The 17,128-nt window shown below is 43.7% G+C and overlaps 1 protein-coding gene across 6 annotated transcripts in view; it reads left to right on the top strand.

Annotated features, from left to right (window-relative positions):
• nfixb (nuclear factor I/Xb) overlaps positions 1 to 17,128 on the top strand; it is a 159,192-nt gene that overhangs the window by 19,872 nt on the left and 122,192 nt on the right. For 2 of the 6 annotated variants that reach the window (XM_030089888.1, XM_030089892.1), the window contains one exon: positions 1,836 to 1,871. The exons of the other annotated variants lie outside the window; for them this stretch is intronic. In XM_030089888.1, coding sequence (XP_029945748.1) covers positions 1,836 to 1,871 — 36 coding nt within the window. The remainder of the gene's footprint in view (positions 1 to 1,835; positions 1,872 to 17,128) is intronic. 6 annotated transcript variants of the gene reach the window in all.

Here is a 17,128-nt window from a genome sequence, read left to right as displayed (position 1 = left end):
AAACTCTTTAAACTAAGTTCAGATAGGAAAACTTCTCGCAGATCGTCGCCAAACAATTCAGTTTGACAAACAAAATGAGTTAATCATTCATCTGTTTAAGGTTTCCATCATATTATCTGAGGCTTGACGTGTGTAGTGCATTTATTCACAGCGTTTTGAGCAATGTTAGGGTAAAACAGTACATTTCTTTAAGCTTTAACCCTTCAAAGGACTCTAGGATACTTGGAAATGAAAAATTTTAAAGATTTGAGTATTTACTCCTAAGACTCTTTTATAATGAAGAAAAAAAAGTCAGTTCAAAAGCCTTAAACTGACAAAAATGACTAATAATTCACAATTTTGAGCCCAAAGAGTCCGTGAATTGGAGCTCTTTCAGTTGCATTTTACAATAAAGTGTATTCAACACAAAAATAGAATTACTTTATGAATCCCACAGGGGAATTCTGTTAAAGTATTTCTCCATACACTAAGATTATAAACAAAAATCCATCTAAACTTCACTTCAGCATTGAGTGTGTTTGCAAAGGAACATTTACAGTTATTCCTTTTAGCCTATCTTCATTTTTTTAGTGTGTATTTCCAAGTTAAATCAGGTGCAATGACCACAAAAAGATCACACTCTACCAAATTTATAGGGACAAATCATAAAACCTATTAACATATCTCAATAATTCACATAAACATTAAATCATGAGTTGTGTTGCTTTCGTGTTTTTGATATGATTCATTTGTAAGATTTAACCTTTCAGCTTCCAAACAGGCCTTCTCCTCTAAACCGTCTTCCACTGCAGATAATCCTTTGACCAAATGAGCTTTTTATGTAGCTCCATAAATTTGCTCCTTAATTAGAAGGAAGTAGCGGCAGAAGCTCGCGCGGAGTAAATGCAGCGCACATGTTGCACGTGACGGCAGCCTGCAGCGTGTGAGCAAATGACAAACCCCTCTGCCTTTTCTTTGCATATTGTAAGACATGTCCACTCTTTTCCTCCTCTGTGCACACAACCTCCCTCTCTATACACACACGCACACACACATCCACACACACACACACACGGGGCATTTCTTGCAGCTCCGTCTGCAGACGGCTAGGCACATTTTGTTTATTTAATTGCTGTTAATAATTAAAAAATCGAGCTTGGACCTCGGATATGGCAACAATTGTAAACAATCGGATGAATTATTAACTGTGAGAAGCGGCTCGCGGAGCAGCAGCCGCGCGCCGGGATGGATGAAGGCGCACGGTGCGTAACGCAAAAACCAAACACGCTCCGCAGGACTGGCGTGTGTTTGCTGTGCGGCTCCCACTCCAGTTTGAGCTTAAAACCTGTGTTTTATATATTGTGTACACACATAAAAGCGGCGCATCCAGCCGTGCTGTGGTCTGTGACTGCATCTGGAGCGGTCTGGATGCGCTGCGCCTCCTCATGCACTGCGCTCGTGTCTTCCCAAAAAAAAAAAAATCAATTAACCGATTTTAAAAGTTCCAACTTCAGCTAATTGCAGGCATAATCCATCATTAAGACGTGTATTTTCATTTTTTTCTCGGTTTTGTTGCTCCCCCCCCCCCCCCCCCCCCCCTCTTCCAGAAAAGCGTGCGCTCCATTAATCCATAATGACGCAGCACAAACCCTGATACCTTTTTATTCCCCATCTCTTTTTTTTTGTGTCATCTCATTGATTGATGTGTTTCAGATCTTGATGCAGCTCATCAAATGTTGTCATCTCAGACTGTTTTAACTGATTGCTTCCCTCTGCCCTCCCGCCCCCGTCCCTCTGCCCGCCTGGACGCTGACCCCTGCTCCTCCTCGCCTCTTAACACCCTCTCAACACTAAAGTATTACCCTACTCACCTTCTAAACAATGCCTTAGTGGTAAGTCCTGTTTAGTCCCTATTTATTCAGCATCAGGTGTATGTGTTTTCTTTTTCTTTTTTTTATTTAATTTTTCAGTAATCGGTCTTGAGAGAAATGCTTTTTTTGAGTGACCTGCAGCTGGATTTATTCAGAGCGCACAGTGAAGTGCATCCTTTAATGATTTGCACACACTCGTAGTCAAAAAGTTGTGTTTTTTTCTCTCCTAATGTCTGTTGGAACAGTTTGATCCGACCAGAAGTCAGTTTTTTTTTTTTTTTTTTTTTTTTTTTTCGGGGCAGCAGCGCACAAAACTGGCAGCGTTTTTAATATCAGACTGTCTTGATTTAGACGTGATTTATTTATTTTTTAAATGTAAAAAGTGCATGTATTCCAACATAACTGAGCTCGCGGTTTCAGTCCTGATCACATGTGCGACATGAGAAAAGCGTCCGCGGCGGGACTCGAACCCGCGACCCGAATGAAGTATTAATTGAACCTCGAACGTTGACTTTCTCCTGCGACATGAGGTTCATGTTAATTAAGTGGCATGCTGATTGTCAGAGACGTTCTTCTGGAGAACTTTAAAGTGACTTTCTCGCTCCTTTTCCTCCATGAAGGATGTTTCTCTTTCCACTAAAAACCTCATTCAGCGCAGAGAGTCGGCGAGGTGCATGAGCCGCTTTGTTTCTGTGTGGAAATCTGATTAAATTAAACGTCACGAAGATCCGAATTTTCAAGCGTTACCTTTACGTTCACGCACTTATTTGGAAAGCCACCCAGCCCTCCAAACCTGCCGTCTCCTGCCATGGCCTGGAAAATGAGCTGGAACAGCTGTTGGGAGGATTAAAAAAAAAAAAAAAAAAAAAAATCTGATGGGAAGGGAGTTTGAATACACCGGAAAATGTTGGATATATTTTTTTTGAATGGCAGACGTGCATGCAGGAGCGTCGGTGCAGGGCAGAGCCTGCTTTTCTTCTTCCTCTTGGTGCCACCGCATGTCTCCATGATAGTTTACGTCCCTGAGAGCCGCCGCCGCCTGCTGCCAGCTCCCAGCCTCGCATGTCCTTTACAGAAAGTCGGCTCGACTTTTGAAGCAAAGTCGGCGGAGGATTAGATTTCTCACCTTGGTGTGCTCGCTTGTGTGCTTTCTGAGACGATTGTCTGGGCTGTATATGTGAATATGTGCGTCGGCGCAGGCCGTAGCGGCTCGGCGAGGAGAAGCGAACTCCTGAGAGAGCCAGAAAAGCTCTCCCGGACGGGAGAATGAACTCATAGCGGGTTTTGATTGACGGGCTGAGGTTGATCTATTGTGCGCGTGTAATCGGAGCGCCTGATTGGCCGCGCCGCCTGATGTTGGACCCTCTTCCACCGGGAGGTCACGGTGTCGGACGCTGCCCGGGACACCGTGTTCCATTTATACCCCACTTCCAGAGAAACACCAGCTAACCCCGGTTAGTCGCTTCAAGTTGATGTGTAATGTGTGACCTGCGGCGGAGAGGTCACCGTCCTCAGATAATCTTTTTCAAATTATCGCTCCTGCAGCTTCAAAGCCGCTGAAATTTGCATGCTAAGCACATGAAGGTTTCTGTGATTAACGTCTTTCCTTTTTGTTCTAAATTCTCACTGCTTATTGTCAGCTGGTGACTGGGGGCCACCATGCGTCAGCAGGAGCAAATTTATAGCAATTTTTTATTATTGTTATTTTTTTCCCCTCCTTTTTTGTGAAGAAATCCGGCGCTCTCTTTGGTGGCGGGGACAAAGACGAGATGAGCCGCTCGCGTTTTGGCAGCGCGCGATATAGATTCTGAATTAAGTAGCATGTAGTTTTTTATCTCGAGCCGCATGCAGAGAGAGAGGGAGGCAGAACCAACTGCGTCTCATTCAATATCAGCACAGCTGTCCCAGCATCCGTGGAGAATGGATTCCTACTGCTCCTGCCACGGGAGGCTCCAGCCAAGAAGAATGGGAGGATATCCAGTGTGTGCGCCTGTGTTTTAAAAGGAAGGCGAGGAGTGAGAGGAGCGAGGGGAGAGGAATATGCTGCTGTGTCTGCGTGCACACATGTCTGCCTCCTTCTATATCTGTGTGTGTGTGTGTGTGTGTGTGTGTGTGATTTCTTGCATGTGTGTGTCATGTTGTCTCCACCCGCCTCACTTTTCCTTCGCTCATGTCACCTCTGGCATGGATTAGTCTTTGGCACAACCCTGGCAGTGCCCGCGGCCCCAGTGCGGTTCTGTGGTCGCCGATATGTTGTGCGGTTGCCATGGCTACTGCACAGACACACACACACACGCGCACACACACACACACACACACACACACACGGGTGCTAAATTACATAATTGAGCTAGAATATACAGAGGAACACAAAATACTTAGAGTACAACGTGAGAGAGCTGAGAAAAACTGGGGGACAGAGAGCGAGCGTGCACGGAGGGGGTTTGAGGGCGAGCGTGCACGGAGGGGGACACAGTGTGCCTTCACCAGAGCGAGCACCGTGAGCAGGGAACGGACGGACATGCATGCATGCATTGGTGAATTTTTGAGCGCTTTGTCACGGCCGGGTTTCTTACACATGGGTACAGCGTGTTCTTTCCCTTTTGATTTTGACTCATGGATCTAAATAACAGTGCGGCCATTGTGTGGATGTTTGGGCAGCGCCGACGATCCGACGGGCCAGTGGAGGGGGGGGTTAGGTGTTAGTGGTGGCACACACATGTGGTGGTTTGTGCAGAGAGGAGGAGAAAGGGTGTGGCAGCAGATACACCATGAGACACATATTTCCTTCAGCGCCCTCCTCCTCTTCCTCCTCCTCTTCCTCCTCCTCCTCCTCCTCCTCCTCCTCCTTCTGGGCTTCAGGTTTCTCTGAATGGATCGTGAATCTACGAGAGCGATGTGTCAAACTCCAGCTGCCACTTCTGTCACAGCTGGCTGACTCTGGAGTGGGTTTTAAGGGCGAGAGCTTTTCCACTGCAAAGTGGCGTCTCATTTGCAGCTCGGGCCTTTGTTGCGGAAACTTCCAGAACCCCCCCCCCCTGCACCCCCCAGTTTGAACTGTTTGAAGACTCTTTGCTTTGAAAATCTGGGTTTTATTCAGACTTAAGGTGGCGCGCAAACGAAGGGATGAGCAGAGTGGAGCTCAACACGCCAGAATAAGCAAACGACAGTCGTGTGTGGAGAGGCGCTCCGAACAAAAACAGGGCATCTGATGCGTTCTGTTCCGAGTCGATTTCTTGATTGCAGCCGTTCAGGAATCGTGTATTGCCGAATTAAATCTCCCAAAGCCACGATAAGGAGTCCGGTAGCCCAGACTGTCAGCGCCGTGACGGATTCCAGTCAATAACGTGGCGTTGCAGATTGCATGATGAGAAATGTCGTACGCTCGGCGGTGTTTGGTTAGCTTTGTTTCGAGGCGCAGAGGACAGACTGAGAAATGTTTCTGAGCGTGCTTTGTTCTCGCGTTGAGCAAATTTGAACGGCTGCCAGTGTCAACACGGCGAGCGAACGTTGACAGTAATTCATTCTGTGCTCTTTTCCTTTTAATCAACATGTAATGTTTCTGTTACAGAAAAAAAAAAAAAAAAAAGACAAAAGCTGCATGATATCAAATTTCCCAAGACCCCTTCCTTTGAGGAGTGGTGGATTCTGGGAGACCTGAAGGCCTCCGGGTCGGACGCAGACACGAGGCGAGCCTTTGGTCAACAGGAATAGATGGATGGTTGTTGTCGCGGATCATTGGCGTCCCACTCAAGGTCACTTCGGCGTGGCCAATCCGGCCGTGTTGTTTGGCCTGTCTGTCGGTCTGACCTACATCTCGCCGCGCCGGCTAAATATATACAGTAGACCCCTCATTACAAAGCTTCCAGATTAATCTGGATGAAATCTGATCGCCGCTCTTCACTCTGTGGCTTTCGCTGCAGCCTCTCTTGACTTTCCATCTCATTCAGTCGCTCAGGCGTACACACACACACACACACACACACACACACCCCTCCTGAAATAATGACAAACGCAGGCATTCACACAAACATGGCACAGGCGTCCGCCACGCCAGCGTCTCATGAATAAGACAGGAGCGGCGTTTCGGTCTCCCCTTCCATTCACAAATCGCCGTGCGCGCGTCCCGCTACGTATGGAAGCCACGGTTTCTGTGTGGCTTCACACACACACACATAACACACCTGCACACACTTAATCACAGCAAGCACAGGTGTGCATTCTTTCGGGGGGGTAAAAAAAAAAAAAAAGAATCACCCATTACAAGAGCATTAGAGCAGGCGGCTGTGCGTTCTGTGATAAAGTAGTTTCCAGTCACTCTGCCTTGCCAAATGCTCTCCGGTAGCCTTTCATAACCCCGCTAATGGTTATTTAAAACTGCTGATTACATGGAAGTGGATATTATTACCATATTTATTTCTACTGAGGTGCTACGTCAAGGTTGGACTGAAATGTTTTAGCTGTTTACGGGGTCTCATTACTTAACTCTGGATTTTAGCCTTGTTTATTAGCGTTAGCTAACAATTTACTATATAACTTGTAGAGGTGTCCCCGGCTAAGAATTTCCATAGTCGAATCAGATTCGTCTGATCCTGCTGATCGTCGACTGATAGTCCAATCTATCAATTTTTTTTTTTTTTTTAGAATCATTTGAATATAGGCTGCAGCAGAATGTTGGGGTAATGAAAATAAAAACAGCGCAGGCAGGTTAAACAACACTTTTATTTTTTTCCTACACACTGAAACACAGACTGGAACAAAGTGTCGGTAACTTTAAATATCAAACAAATGAAGTAGTTCAAATGACCAGAACCAAACCTACTTCTAACAAACGGGCTAAAGCGTGTAATTTATTTATATCTATAATCTCTGCAGATAAGATAAGATAAGATATCTCTGCCCACATTTTTTGGCTAAATAATTTCTCACATTATCTGCTCAAATTAAATGAAATAGGCTTAATTGTGCTGTGTCGGGTCCCTTTAGCAGTGCAACATCTATGCAAAAAATAAAAAAACAACACTAAATTAAATATAATAAGCCTTTTAGATTAATAAGAAAAATAATATAATCACCTAAAATATTACAATTAAACGAAATAAAATTCAGCATTGCAATTGAGAAGTGAGTTACAGAACCGTATTTTATTAGCACAATCATCTGGCTACTGACCCGTTTAAGGTGGAAAGCCGTGTTAGTTGTGGAATGATAAGAAAGGAGCTGCTGACACAACTTATTTGACTTTTTTTGGATCGTCTTTGACTTGTTCTGAAGTTTTTTCCCGACATTGTGAGCCTTTTGAAGTTAAGCCAAATCACCACCGAGATGCTGCTCTGTGACGGAGCTCTGCGTAAAATCGGATTGTGCCACTCACCATGGTGGTTCATTCACAAACACTAAATAGATAGACTATCGAATAAAAGTACAAGTTAAGTAAATTTTTCCACAGTATATTTGATAGGCTAACATGTATATCAAATAGGCTCAAATAGGCTTTATATCATGTTTATTTGGAAAAAACAAGCAAGTCTATGTTAAATCAGTCATTCAGCACCCCCATACAGCTGTAATGGAATGGTACTCGTTTAATAACCACATTTTGTGACGCTTCGACTGTATGATTGGCCGTCGAATCAGGCCCCTTCGAACGAATCGTCGAATTGTCGAGTATCTGAGGACACCCCTAATAACTTGTGATGAAAACATTCAATAATAGTTATGTAACAGAGACCAGGAGTGTCAAAATCATTTTAGTTCAGGGGCCACACGCAGGTAAATAGTGCCATAATAACTTTTATATTCAAACTTTAAATGTTGATTTAGTTTTGTTTTTGTGGTGGCATTGTAGAGTATGCATGAATATTAATACAACATAAAGCTAATTTTAATGCAACCATCTGGTGCAAAATACAGTGTTTTGGACCACGGGCCTTATGTTTGACAACCCTGAACTATGCAGAGTCGACAAAAGGCAAAATAATTGTTTTAGCTTGAATCAATTGCTGTTGGTAACTAGCCTCTGAATCGTGTTTTTCTACTTTGGAGGAAACCTTCGTAGCAGGAGAAAGCCCTCGTGCCGTGCTAAACGCTACACCACCGTGCCGGCCCATAAAGATTCCTCCTCAGCTTATCGTCAGGAAAGAAGCACATCGGCAGATTGTTGGTATCAACATTAAGGGAAGAGTAAATTACAAGAGAAAAGAATTTTCTTTAGTTTGTTTAATTGAAATCCATAGCAGATATACTGGGAAGCCTACGTTCATTAATCGGGTAACCATATTTGGTCATTTCCACGTTACTTCCTGTCGAGTGAATCTCGTGATCAGTACCTCAGCTTTCACACGTCTGGTAAATTGTATTTAGGCTTTTTGCATAAAGTACATTGCACAGTTGGATAGAAGACAGTTGAAATTGAAATTTATCAAGAAATCAATCTCAGCTTCAGCCAGTAAACAGATAATTATGTGATATTGGTCAATTCAAGATATTTTGCCAGATTTTTTTTAATAATGTACTAAAAGCATTCTAAGATGTCAAATTAAATCTAAAAAATGAAAAAACCAAGCAAGTACTTTACTGTGGGCACTCGATTATAATAATATTTTAATAAATCTATTTTTTTTCCTCGTTATTCCCTGTTCTTTCCATTACCGTTGAGCAACTCTAAACAGAGTCTCCATTTACACATTTCAAAAGAAAACATCGTTTTGCGTTTGCACAGAAACAGCGGAACTGTTGAAAACCGTGCAGTTAGCTTGTTTGGTCACTAGTGGGTGCTGTTGGTTGTTTTCATCATGAAATCATACACACATGGAAGCAGAGAACAATATAAACATTGATAATGTCGTGACGTTCGTCTGGACAGTCGGCCAAGTTGGACTGATATGCCGGGCGAATCAGCTGTGAAACTACCAAGTTCGGGAGAATCTGGAGGGAAATACTGGTCTTATTGTCCGTCTACTGAGCATGTGCATGAGCACGCGCTAACCTAACTAATCTGTGGTGTGATATGATCCTTCCATCCTGGACAGGTAATTAGACATGAAAAGATAAAAAGCTCTTCAGAGCCTTGCGGTAACGTCACGCGTTGAAGCGTTTCCATGAAGTCATGGCGTTCATCAACTTTTCACCACTTGTCTTTAAGTTTTCCTTTAGCGTTGGGGGGGGTGGGGGGGTAAGGAGGCCGAGATCGGCCTCGCTGATTGCGCCTCGTATTTCTCGAGGCTTTCTTTCATCACCAGGCGGCATTACCTCACGCCGTCGAGGCGGGTGTAACCCACTGCTGTTATTTACCGGCTGGGATTGTGAGAGTCCAGCTGTGGCTTCGTCCGCAGCTTAAAGTCCGCGTCAGAGTTTGAGATTGACTTTTCCCCCCGGGAAGAAGGAGAAGGAGCCTGCGATCGGGCTAAATAGGCATTTATTGGGTTAACGTTGGAGGGAAAATCTTTTCCTGTCTTGGGGGTGGGTGGAGGAACGTTGACGCTCGCAGGCTTATGAACCCGCAAGTCAAACAGTAATGAAAACAGTTGTGACCTGATTTCAAGAGCCGGGGAAAGAGAGCGAGAGAGAAACAGAGAGAGAGAGAGAGAAGTTGAAGGAAGGAGGATTCTGAGATGAAGACAAACAATTAGAGAAAACGTGTCTCTGTGCTCCTCGCTGCCGTCTGACTTTCTGTCTCTCTTCCCGGCTCTGCGCTTCCCTCTACCTTCCCTCTCCGTTTCGTTCTGCGTATCTAATTCGGCCGCCCCGTCCAGCAAAGGAATAGCTGTCACCCCAGGGAACAAAGCGCCAGAGCCTGCGCCTCGGAGCAGGAAGTTGGCGCGTGGCCAAGGGTGGAAAATCTATACTCGGTTGCATAATATAACATATCTTTACCTCGGATGAACCCTGAGGAGGCCTGGCAGCTGTGAGCAAACAGAGCTGGAGGGCGGGAGTTTGTGTGTTATTAACTGACTCTTGTTTGTGTGGAAGCGGTCTGTGTGTGTGTGTGTGTGTGCGTGCGTGTGTGTGTTGGACGTGAGCGCTCCTCCGGTTGCAGGGCCGCAGGCCGTCGGAGAGCCGCCCCCCCTTCCCCCTCCACAGAGCAGTGGAATACAGTAGAGTCAAATAGACCCTTGTTGGTTTCAAAAGAAGAGAGAAAGAGACAAAAATAAAGAAAGTATGAAAATAGAGTAGAGCGGAGCGAGGCCAAGCGGGGCTCAGGGTTAGACTCAAACACAACTCTGTGGCTTCTCCTTTTGGCCCGGCCAGCCAGTAACTACCACCCCACTGCAGCTGCAGCGGGGGGGGGGGACTCGCTGCAGGATTAGTGTTCGTTACATGGAAAGTTGTATATCGGGCTGGAAAATTCGGCGCAGGATGAGGATTTCGTGTTGCCGCTGAAATGTAAAACACAGATGGGACAGATTTAACTTTCACTCCACGAATTCACAAAAAGGGGGGGGGGGGTAGTTTATAAACTGGCCTCGGTCGCTGTGAAGATGTGTATCTGGTGGAGGTAACCTCAGAGCGGTACGCTGTAACCGAGCCGCGCTCGCCGTTCCCGCCTTTTGTGGCTCGCAGTTTTTTTTGTTTTTTTTTTTTTTTCCCCGCGACGTGGACGAACTGACTGACGTGTCAAAAGAGAGAGGATAGAAAAGAGAAGCCCAATGAAACTCAAAACTGGCCTCATTACGGTCATCATCTGGAATGAAGTGTAATCATCCCTGCCACCTGCGGCAGGCCGCACGGACTCGCGGTTCGATTCCCAGCAGCGGCCCCGAAGGTTTTTCTGCACACCTGAATGAGCTGAGAGTTAAGACTCACACGGGGGCCGCAAATTAAACCTATATTGCTGGCAGACTCTGGAGATTTATGCAGACTTCTTTCTTTTTTTTTAATTCTTGCAGGAGGAGAAATGAGAGCGGCCGTCATCTGCCTGTTGTAAACACCGGCTTTTTTTTTTCTACCAGCACGATTTGTTTGATTTACTCTCTATCAATCAGCGGAGGACGTATTTAAACGAACTCGAAGTATATTTGAGAAAGCCCCTTTATAGCCGTGGCTGTTTGTATTCTCCTCTTACTCCGCTTGGAAGCGGCCCGTGATTAAAACAGGCGATATAGGCGTATTGTGTTTCCGAGGGGATTGGAAGGAATGCAAATGCATCATAACCATATTATACTAGTTAGGAGCGGCGAGCTCTGCCAGGCCTCTGGATACAGAGGAGAGGAGACGCAAGTTACTCCAAAGAAGAAGAAGAAAAAAAAGAAGTCCCCACAAAGAGCCAGAATCCCACAACAGCGTGGAGGATATCTGACACTGCTGGACTGGATCTGACATTTCATAGCAAAAAAAAAAAAAAAACAACAACTCTGTAATGAAGGAAAACCCTAAAAGAAGAGTGTATATGTTGCACCGCAGAATCCGTTTGGCATTTTTTGTTGTGAGGGAAGCATGTTGCTGGTGGGACTTTGGCCGGCACAATCCCTCCTCTGTTGAAACAATGCGGCAGTTGTCCTCCCTAACCTAATTACTCCCTCCAGGGGGAGAAAGGCAACAGCACCAAATCCCATAGTTAGAAGCTCTGATCTGGGCCCTGCTGCAAGAAAAGGCCTCATTCATGTCTCTCCCTCCTTCCACCGCGCGCACACACACACACACACACACACACACACACACTCACACACTCTTGCACACACGAATACTTTCTGTTTCACAATGCGTCCCGGTTTGCCCTGATGGGAGCTAATTACGAGCTAAAAATCTCCTGACATCAATCTTTATATGTGTGTTTCTTGTCTTTGGAGCATTTTATTGGCGTGGATTCATCAGAACATAATTGAAGGAAGGTTGTATCAAAGTTAATCGCGCACGAATAAGACAAAAAAACAATCTTCAACAGGACATTTAGTTTTTTTGTTCGAGTTGGATAATTTATCTATAATATGTTGCTGCTGTGATATGAGAATAGATTTGGCCTCATGTTGTATAGAAAACATCAAATAGTGACTGGATTTTCCTTCTTTTTAGGCCATTTAAGTAGTTTTCAACTAATTTCAGGTGGAAAAGTTAACAACTGCATTTGTTCAGCAAATATGATTATATATCATATTATGGTATACCTTGACTGCATGAGTCTTAATTTAACAGATGTATTGAAGTGTCATATAACTTTCAAACCGACAGAACTGCTCAGCTTCCATTGTTACTGCAGTTATGTTAAATGTTATCACACTTTTTTTTACAAATGCGCCATAATTCTTGGCCATTTTACATATTATTCATTAGAGAAATGTTAATAGTTACAGATGATAATTGAAAATGGGGGAGTTGGGGTTGACTGAACAATACCTCGATATCACAGCATATATCGAAAGATTTCATGATTTTAATCCGTCTTTTCCTGGCTTTAATATCTCTACTGTGGTTAAAATGTCATTTTGTGAGCTTACTCAACTGCTCAAAGTCTTCCATTGTTACGACTGTTAAAATGTTATTTTTCACTGTTTTTTTGTAACTTAGAATTTGACATATTATTACAATATATCAACGCAATTAAATTAGGCTATAAAAGCGAGTAGATTTTTTTTTAATTATACTGGAAAGAACAGAAGCCTTAAATTAAGTAGTTTGGACTGATGACATTCAACAGGCCAGTACAGTATTGCTAAACTGAAATAAGACTGTCCTGCTGTTTTTATGACAAAAAGGATAATAGTTCAGTCTATTAAAGGAAGGTTTCTACTTTTCTAATGTGAACATATTATTGCAGCTTTTCTGATGTAAAGTTAAATAAGGACCGTGTTAAAATAATATGAAGCATGTGTGCATCTCAACAACCGTCACTCATGAGAAAAGGAAAATTATTAGGTCCTAATATGTTTTTTATGCTAATTTAGAAACCATCCAAACATCTAAAACAGTTTCAGATTCAGCAGAAGTAAAGAGGTGAAATGTCAGAGGATGTTTTTTTCCCCTGATTTCAAACAGCACTTTATTATTTTCTTCACAGTGTATTAATATCCAATATTGTGTAATGTGTGCTGTCGATACACCCTCTGTGTGTGTGTGTGTGTGTGTGTGTGTGTGTGTGTGTGTGTGTGTGTGTGTGTGTGTGTGTGTTTGCATCTGCTCCCAGCTTCAGTGCAGTGTGTTCTAAACCATCGTTTGCAGACTTTCAGTGGTTTCAACACAGTTATTTCTATTAATATGTCCTCTAAACTATTAATTGGTTAAATCATCACAGACTAATTTAATAAGTTATCGTTTGATGGGTTTTTTTTGTGTGTTTTTATTGTCTTAACTCTTTGATTCCTGCATCTGGTGTATTTATTTTGTGGCTGCACATCTTAAAAAGAATATCTTAACTCTATCGGTGGGGAAATCGATTTAGTATTTTTATGGGTTGATTTTTTTTTTCTTCTTTTTGGAGAATCCTCAGGAAAAAATAATGCAACAATACACACGAACGACAAAACATAGTCACACAGTGAGGGGAAAAAATAGAACACACATCGGTGGACATCATCTGTCCCATTATATTAAAAAAAACAAAACTATTTTCCACGTATTCAGGCAATGAAAATCACATAGCAGCAGTCAAAACAAATGTACCTGAGTGTGTGTGTGTGTGTGTGTGTGTGCACGTGTGGTGGCGTTCTCACAAAGAGGAAAGGGTGTTAAAATCTTAATTCTCCCTCAACCGACCTGTTTGCTTGTGTTTATTCGTCTCTCCACTCTGAGGAAGATTACAGCAGCCATTGTGTGGCGGCTTTGGGGAATAAGGCCTCCAAGTTTATATTTGGAGACTGTTGCAGCGCCGCGCTGTTGGTTTAGACTGTGGAGGGTTTCAGACTTCTTTGTTTGTTTATGCGGGAAAATGAAAGAAAAAAAAAAAAAAAAAATCCAGCGATCGCCACCGAAATCCCAATTTATTTTGCAATGAGGTGGTGGGAACGTGCGAAGGTTGCAAAACATCAGATTCAGATTTTATAACAAAACTTCTCAGTAGTTTTTCATGAATGTTTTTGTGCCACATTTGGTGCGAGAGGCCCAGCAGACCGCATGTCCTGGTATTCCCGGGGCATGTAAGGAGACTGTGAGTGAGTGTGTGTGTGTGTGTGTGTGTGTGTGTGTGTGCGCAGTGTTTGTCTTAGATCCCAGCTCCTTTTCCTACGGTGTGTGTGTGTGTGTGTATAAAGAGGAAGCTCTACTGTAATAGCATTAGCAGTCCTCTTCCTTCAGCTTTATTAACCCTCTCTCTGTCCCCACTCTCTCTCTTTATGGCCGACGCACCCAGTTCCTCATTTGATCTCCGAAAACGAGCCGAACCCGACTCGTCTGTGTTCGATTCCCGCCTCGTCTTCTGTATTTACACCCCGTCTATTAACCTTTCCTGTTTATTCTGCCTCTGTGCCAACCGCCAGAGTCAGCCAGTTGAGGCTGGGCTGAACCGCCTCATGTTTTTCTCACATTATTTTAAGCAATTTCCACAATACCAACACTTGGAAAATGCTGTCGAGCCACAATTAGAACAAAATGACTCTTTTAAGTTTGATAATTCAGCTGCGGCTTTACATATTCATGTGAAATGATTATTGGTGGATCATCTTTTATGCAATGCAGTTCAACATTATTGTGTGAGTTCCGAAAACCTCCCTATAGAATGCTTTATATTACGATCCGTAGTGCTGTGAAGCCATTAACACTGCATGATGTCATTTAGAACCAATCCAAAGATGAATTACGTCATTAATAAGACACCACGGAACAGAATGAAGTCATTTGTAACCATTAAAGGCAGAATAACATCATGAATAGCACATTCTGAAATCAAAATATGGACTTTAAAAATATTCTGGAATAAATTTGTGTCTTTATTCAAATATTCTGGAACAGAACGACTCTGGAACTGAATGATTTCATTTCTTAGTTAATCCACATTGAAATTCTATTAGTATTCATGCATTCCCGAACAGAACGATGCCCTTTAAAGAACATTCTAGAACAGAAAGTTGCCATTTCAAACTTCCAGACAACAGGAGTATCATTATGAACACTTTCTGTAAGAGCATGATGTCATTTACAGGCAGTCCAGAAATAAACAGGGTTATTTCTATATTTCCGGAATAGAATGATGTCATCAAAAGAACATTCTGGAAGAAACTGATGTAATTTCTGACCAACCAGAAAGTGATCTTGAAACGGAATGTTATTATATGCATGTTCCGGAACACGATGATGTCATTTGTTAGTAATTCACAATAAAACTGTCATTATTAACACATTCCGGAACACGATGATGTCATCAAAACAACATTCCAGAAGAGCATAATGCATTTTTTTTTTAATAGAATGTCATTTATAACTACTTCCCAAAAGAATAGCATCATTAACCAAACGTTCCACAGCAGAACGTTCTTCATGTTGCTTCCTGATGTCTCTCATCAGTGATCTGGAGCGGAGTGACGTCGTCAGAAACACAATCTGGATCAGAATTAGTCCATTTGCGTCACAAACTGCAACAGAAAGAAGTTAAACGGCACGCTTCTCCACTGCATTGCGATATCATTGACCTCTTGATGATTGTTCCTGGATGATGTTGTGTTTACGGCGGCAGACGCAACTTCTCAGTCCGACCTGAGCTCCGTTTCAGGTTGGCTTTCCCTCCCGATCACTGCGTCCTGCCACAGTTCTGCACATGGGATTACTTCATCAGTCTCGGATATTTTCCAGTCAGAATCTTCTTTTCGATGGAGTTACAGACTCAAGGCCTCTTGATGGAACACCTCTGCTAACAGACTGTGTGATCCAAAACTATCTTAAAACTTCCTACTCGTTTCTCATTTGGCAAGGTATCCTTATTACTTTCTCAAAAAGGCTCTTTGTTAGTTGTTCGCTCACTTTCGTCCTGTGGTAGTACAGCTCAGCTCTTCGCATTCGTCTTGTCAAACGAGTACTTTTCTTGGCTCTATTCTAGATTAAATGCCTAAACGTACATCCAGAGTCCCCTAGCAACGGTCTTTACATCCCGATCTGCTGCATGAAGTTGCACTTTGCCGCGTTTTCATGCGTTTCCTTGAATTTTCATCATGTCGTTCAAGCCTGCACATTATTTCCATTGCAATCTGCAGCCCTCCTCTGCAACATTACAAACTCATTTTATTCTGTCACAATGCTCTACGTGCACTCTAAAACAGTCTACTGTCATTTATGGAGAAATCTTCACAACAACACCAGTTTTCTTTTGCACACAGTCTTTTATTGTGGGAACATCCCTGTGAGTCAGGATGTTTCTGTATAAAGTGATGCAACAGTACGAGGTGGCTTAAGCTGGCAGCGATGTATAGCTCAGTGAATCGAAAGTGTTCCACTATCTCGACAAGCGTTTCATTTATCATGTAAAAGATCTGCAATATTGGGAGCAATAAGCAGCCAGATGTTCCAACACTCATTCCTTCTCGTTCAGTGTGTACTAACACCTCATTATGCTTCTTTTCTTCTCTGAAATGGGCCTTTGTGTCTGGCGGATTTTCATGTCGAACCTCTCTCAACTTTCCCTTGCCGCCGCGCCGTTAACGACGGCGGCGGCGGCCGTTGTCAAATGCGCTTCTTACAGGCGTCGTAATGAACGGTGATGCGATGCGAAAACATCGCGACTAATTGCAGGAATGGTTCCTCTTGTTCTCTCATTCTTCCGTCGTTCTTCCTCCACCCTGCCCTCCCTCCAGTTCTTTTGTCTTTATTCCACTTATTTTGCCAGGAGATGTCCTTCTTTATCAGGGCCCGTACAGACACATACAACCACACCTCTGTCAAGTATTTGCCCGTGGTCGGTGCAGACATTTTTTATTTTTTTTCCCACCTGCTCAGGGCACCAAACGAAATACGGGCCCGACGGGCTGCGTGGCGAGCGTTTCTAGATCCGCGCACGCAGGACCTCAGACCATCACGGTATAATTAATAACTCATGGCTACGGCTTAAGCTCAGTTTCCTGGCTAATTTACACATAAAGATAAAGAGTATATAGACGGGGGGCCGCGAGAGGGGGGGCGTGCACAGACGAGGCGGGTGAGACGGTGGGGGATGTGAGTCGGGGACGGCGGCGAAGCATTTGCATAAAGGGCAGGGCAGCATGCCCAATGGTGGAAAAGGTTGGCATCACGCCTTTCAGACTGGCAGAGAGGGAAGACTGGAGAGAGAGAGACAGAAAGAGAGGGGGGGGTAGTCAATAGTGCATCCCTTGTTCAGAAAGAGGAGGTCCCTCGCTGTTGGCAGCGGACTAGGCTAAATCTCT

This window comes from Salarias fasciatus, chromosome 4 (assembly GCF_902148845.1).
Source record: "Salarias fasciatus chromosome 4, fSalaFa1.1, whole genome shotgun sequence".
NCBI classification, from domain to species: domain Eukaryota; kingdom Metazoa; phylum Chordata; class Actinopteri; order Blenniiformes; family Blenniidae; genus Salarias; species Salarias fasciatus.
This window is presented reverse-complemented; position numbering and strand designations above follow the sequence as displayed.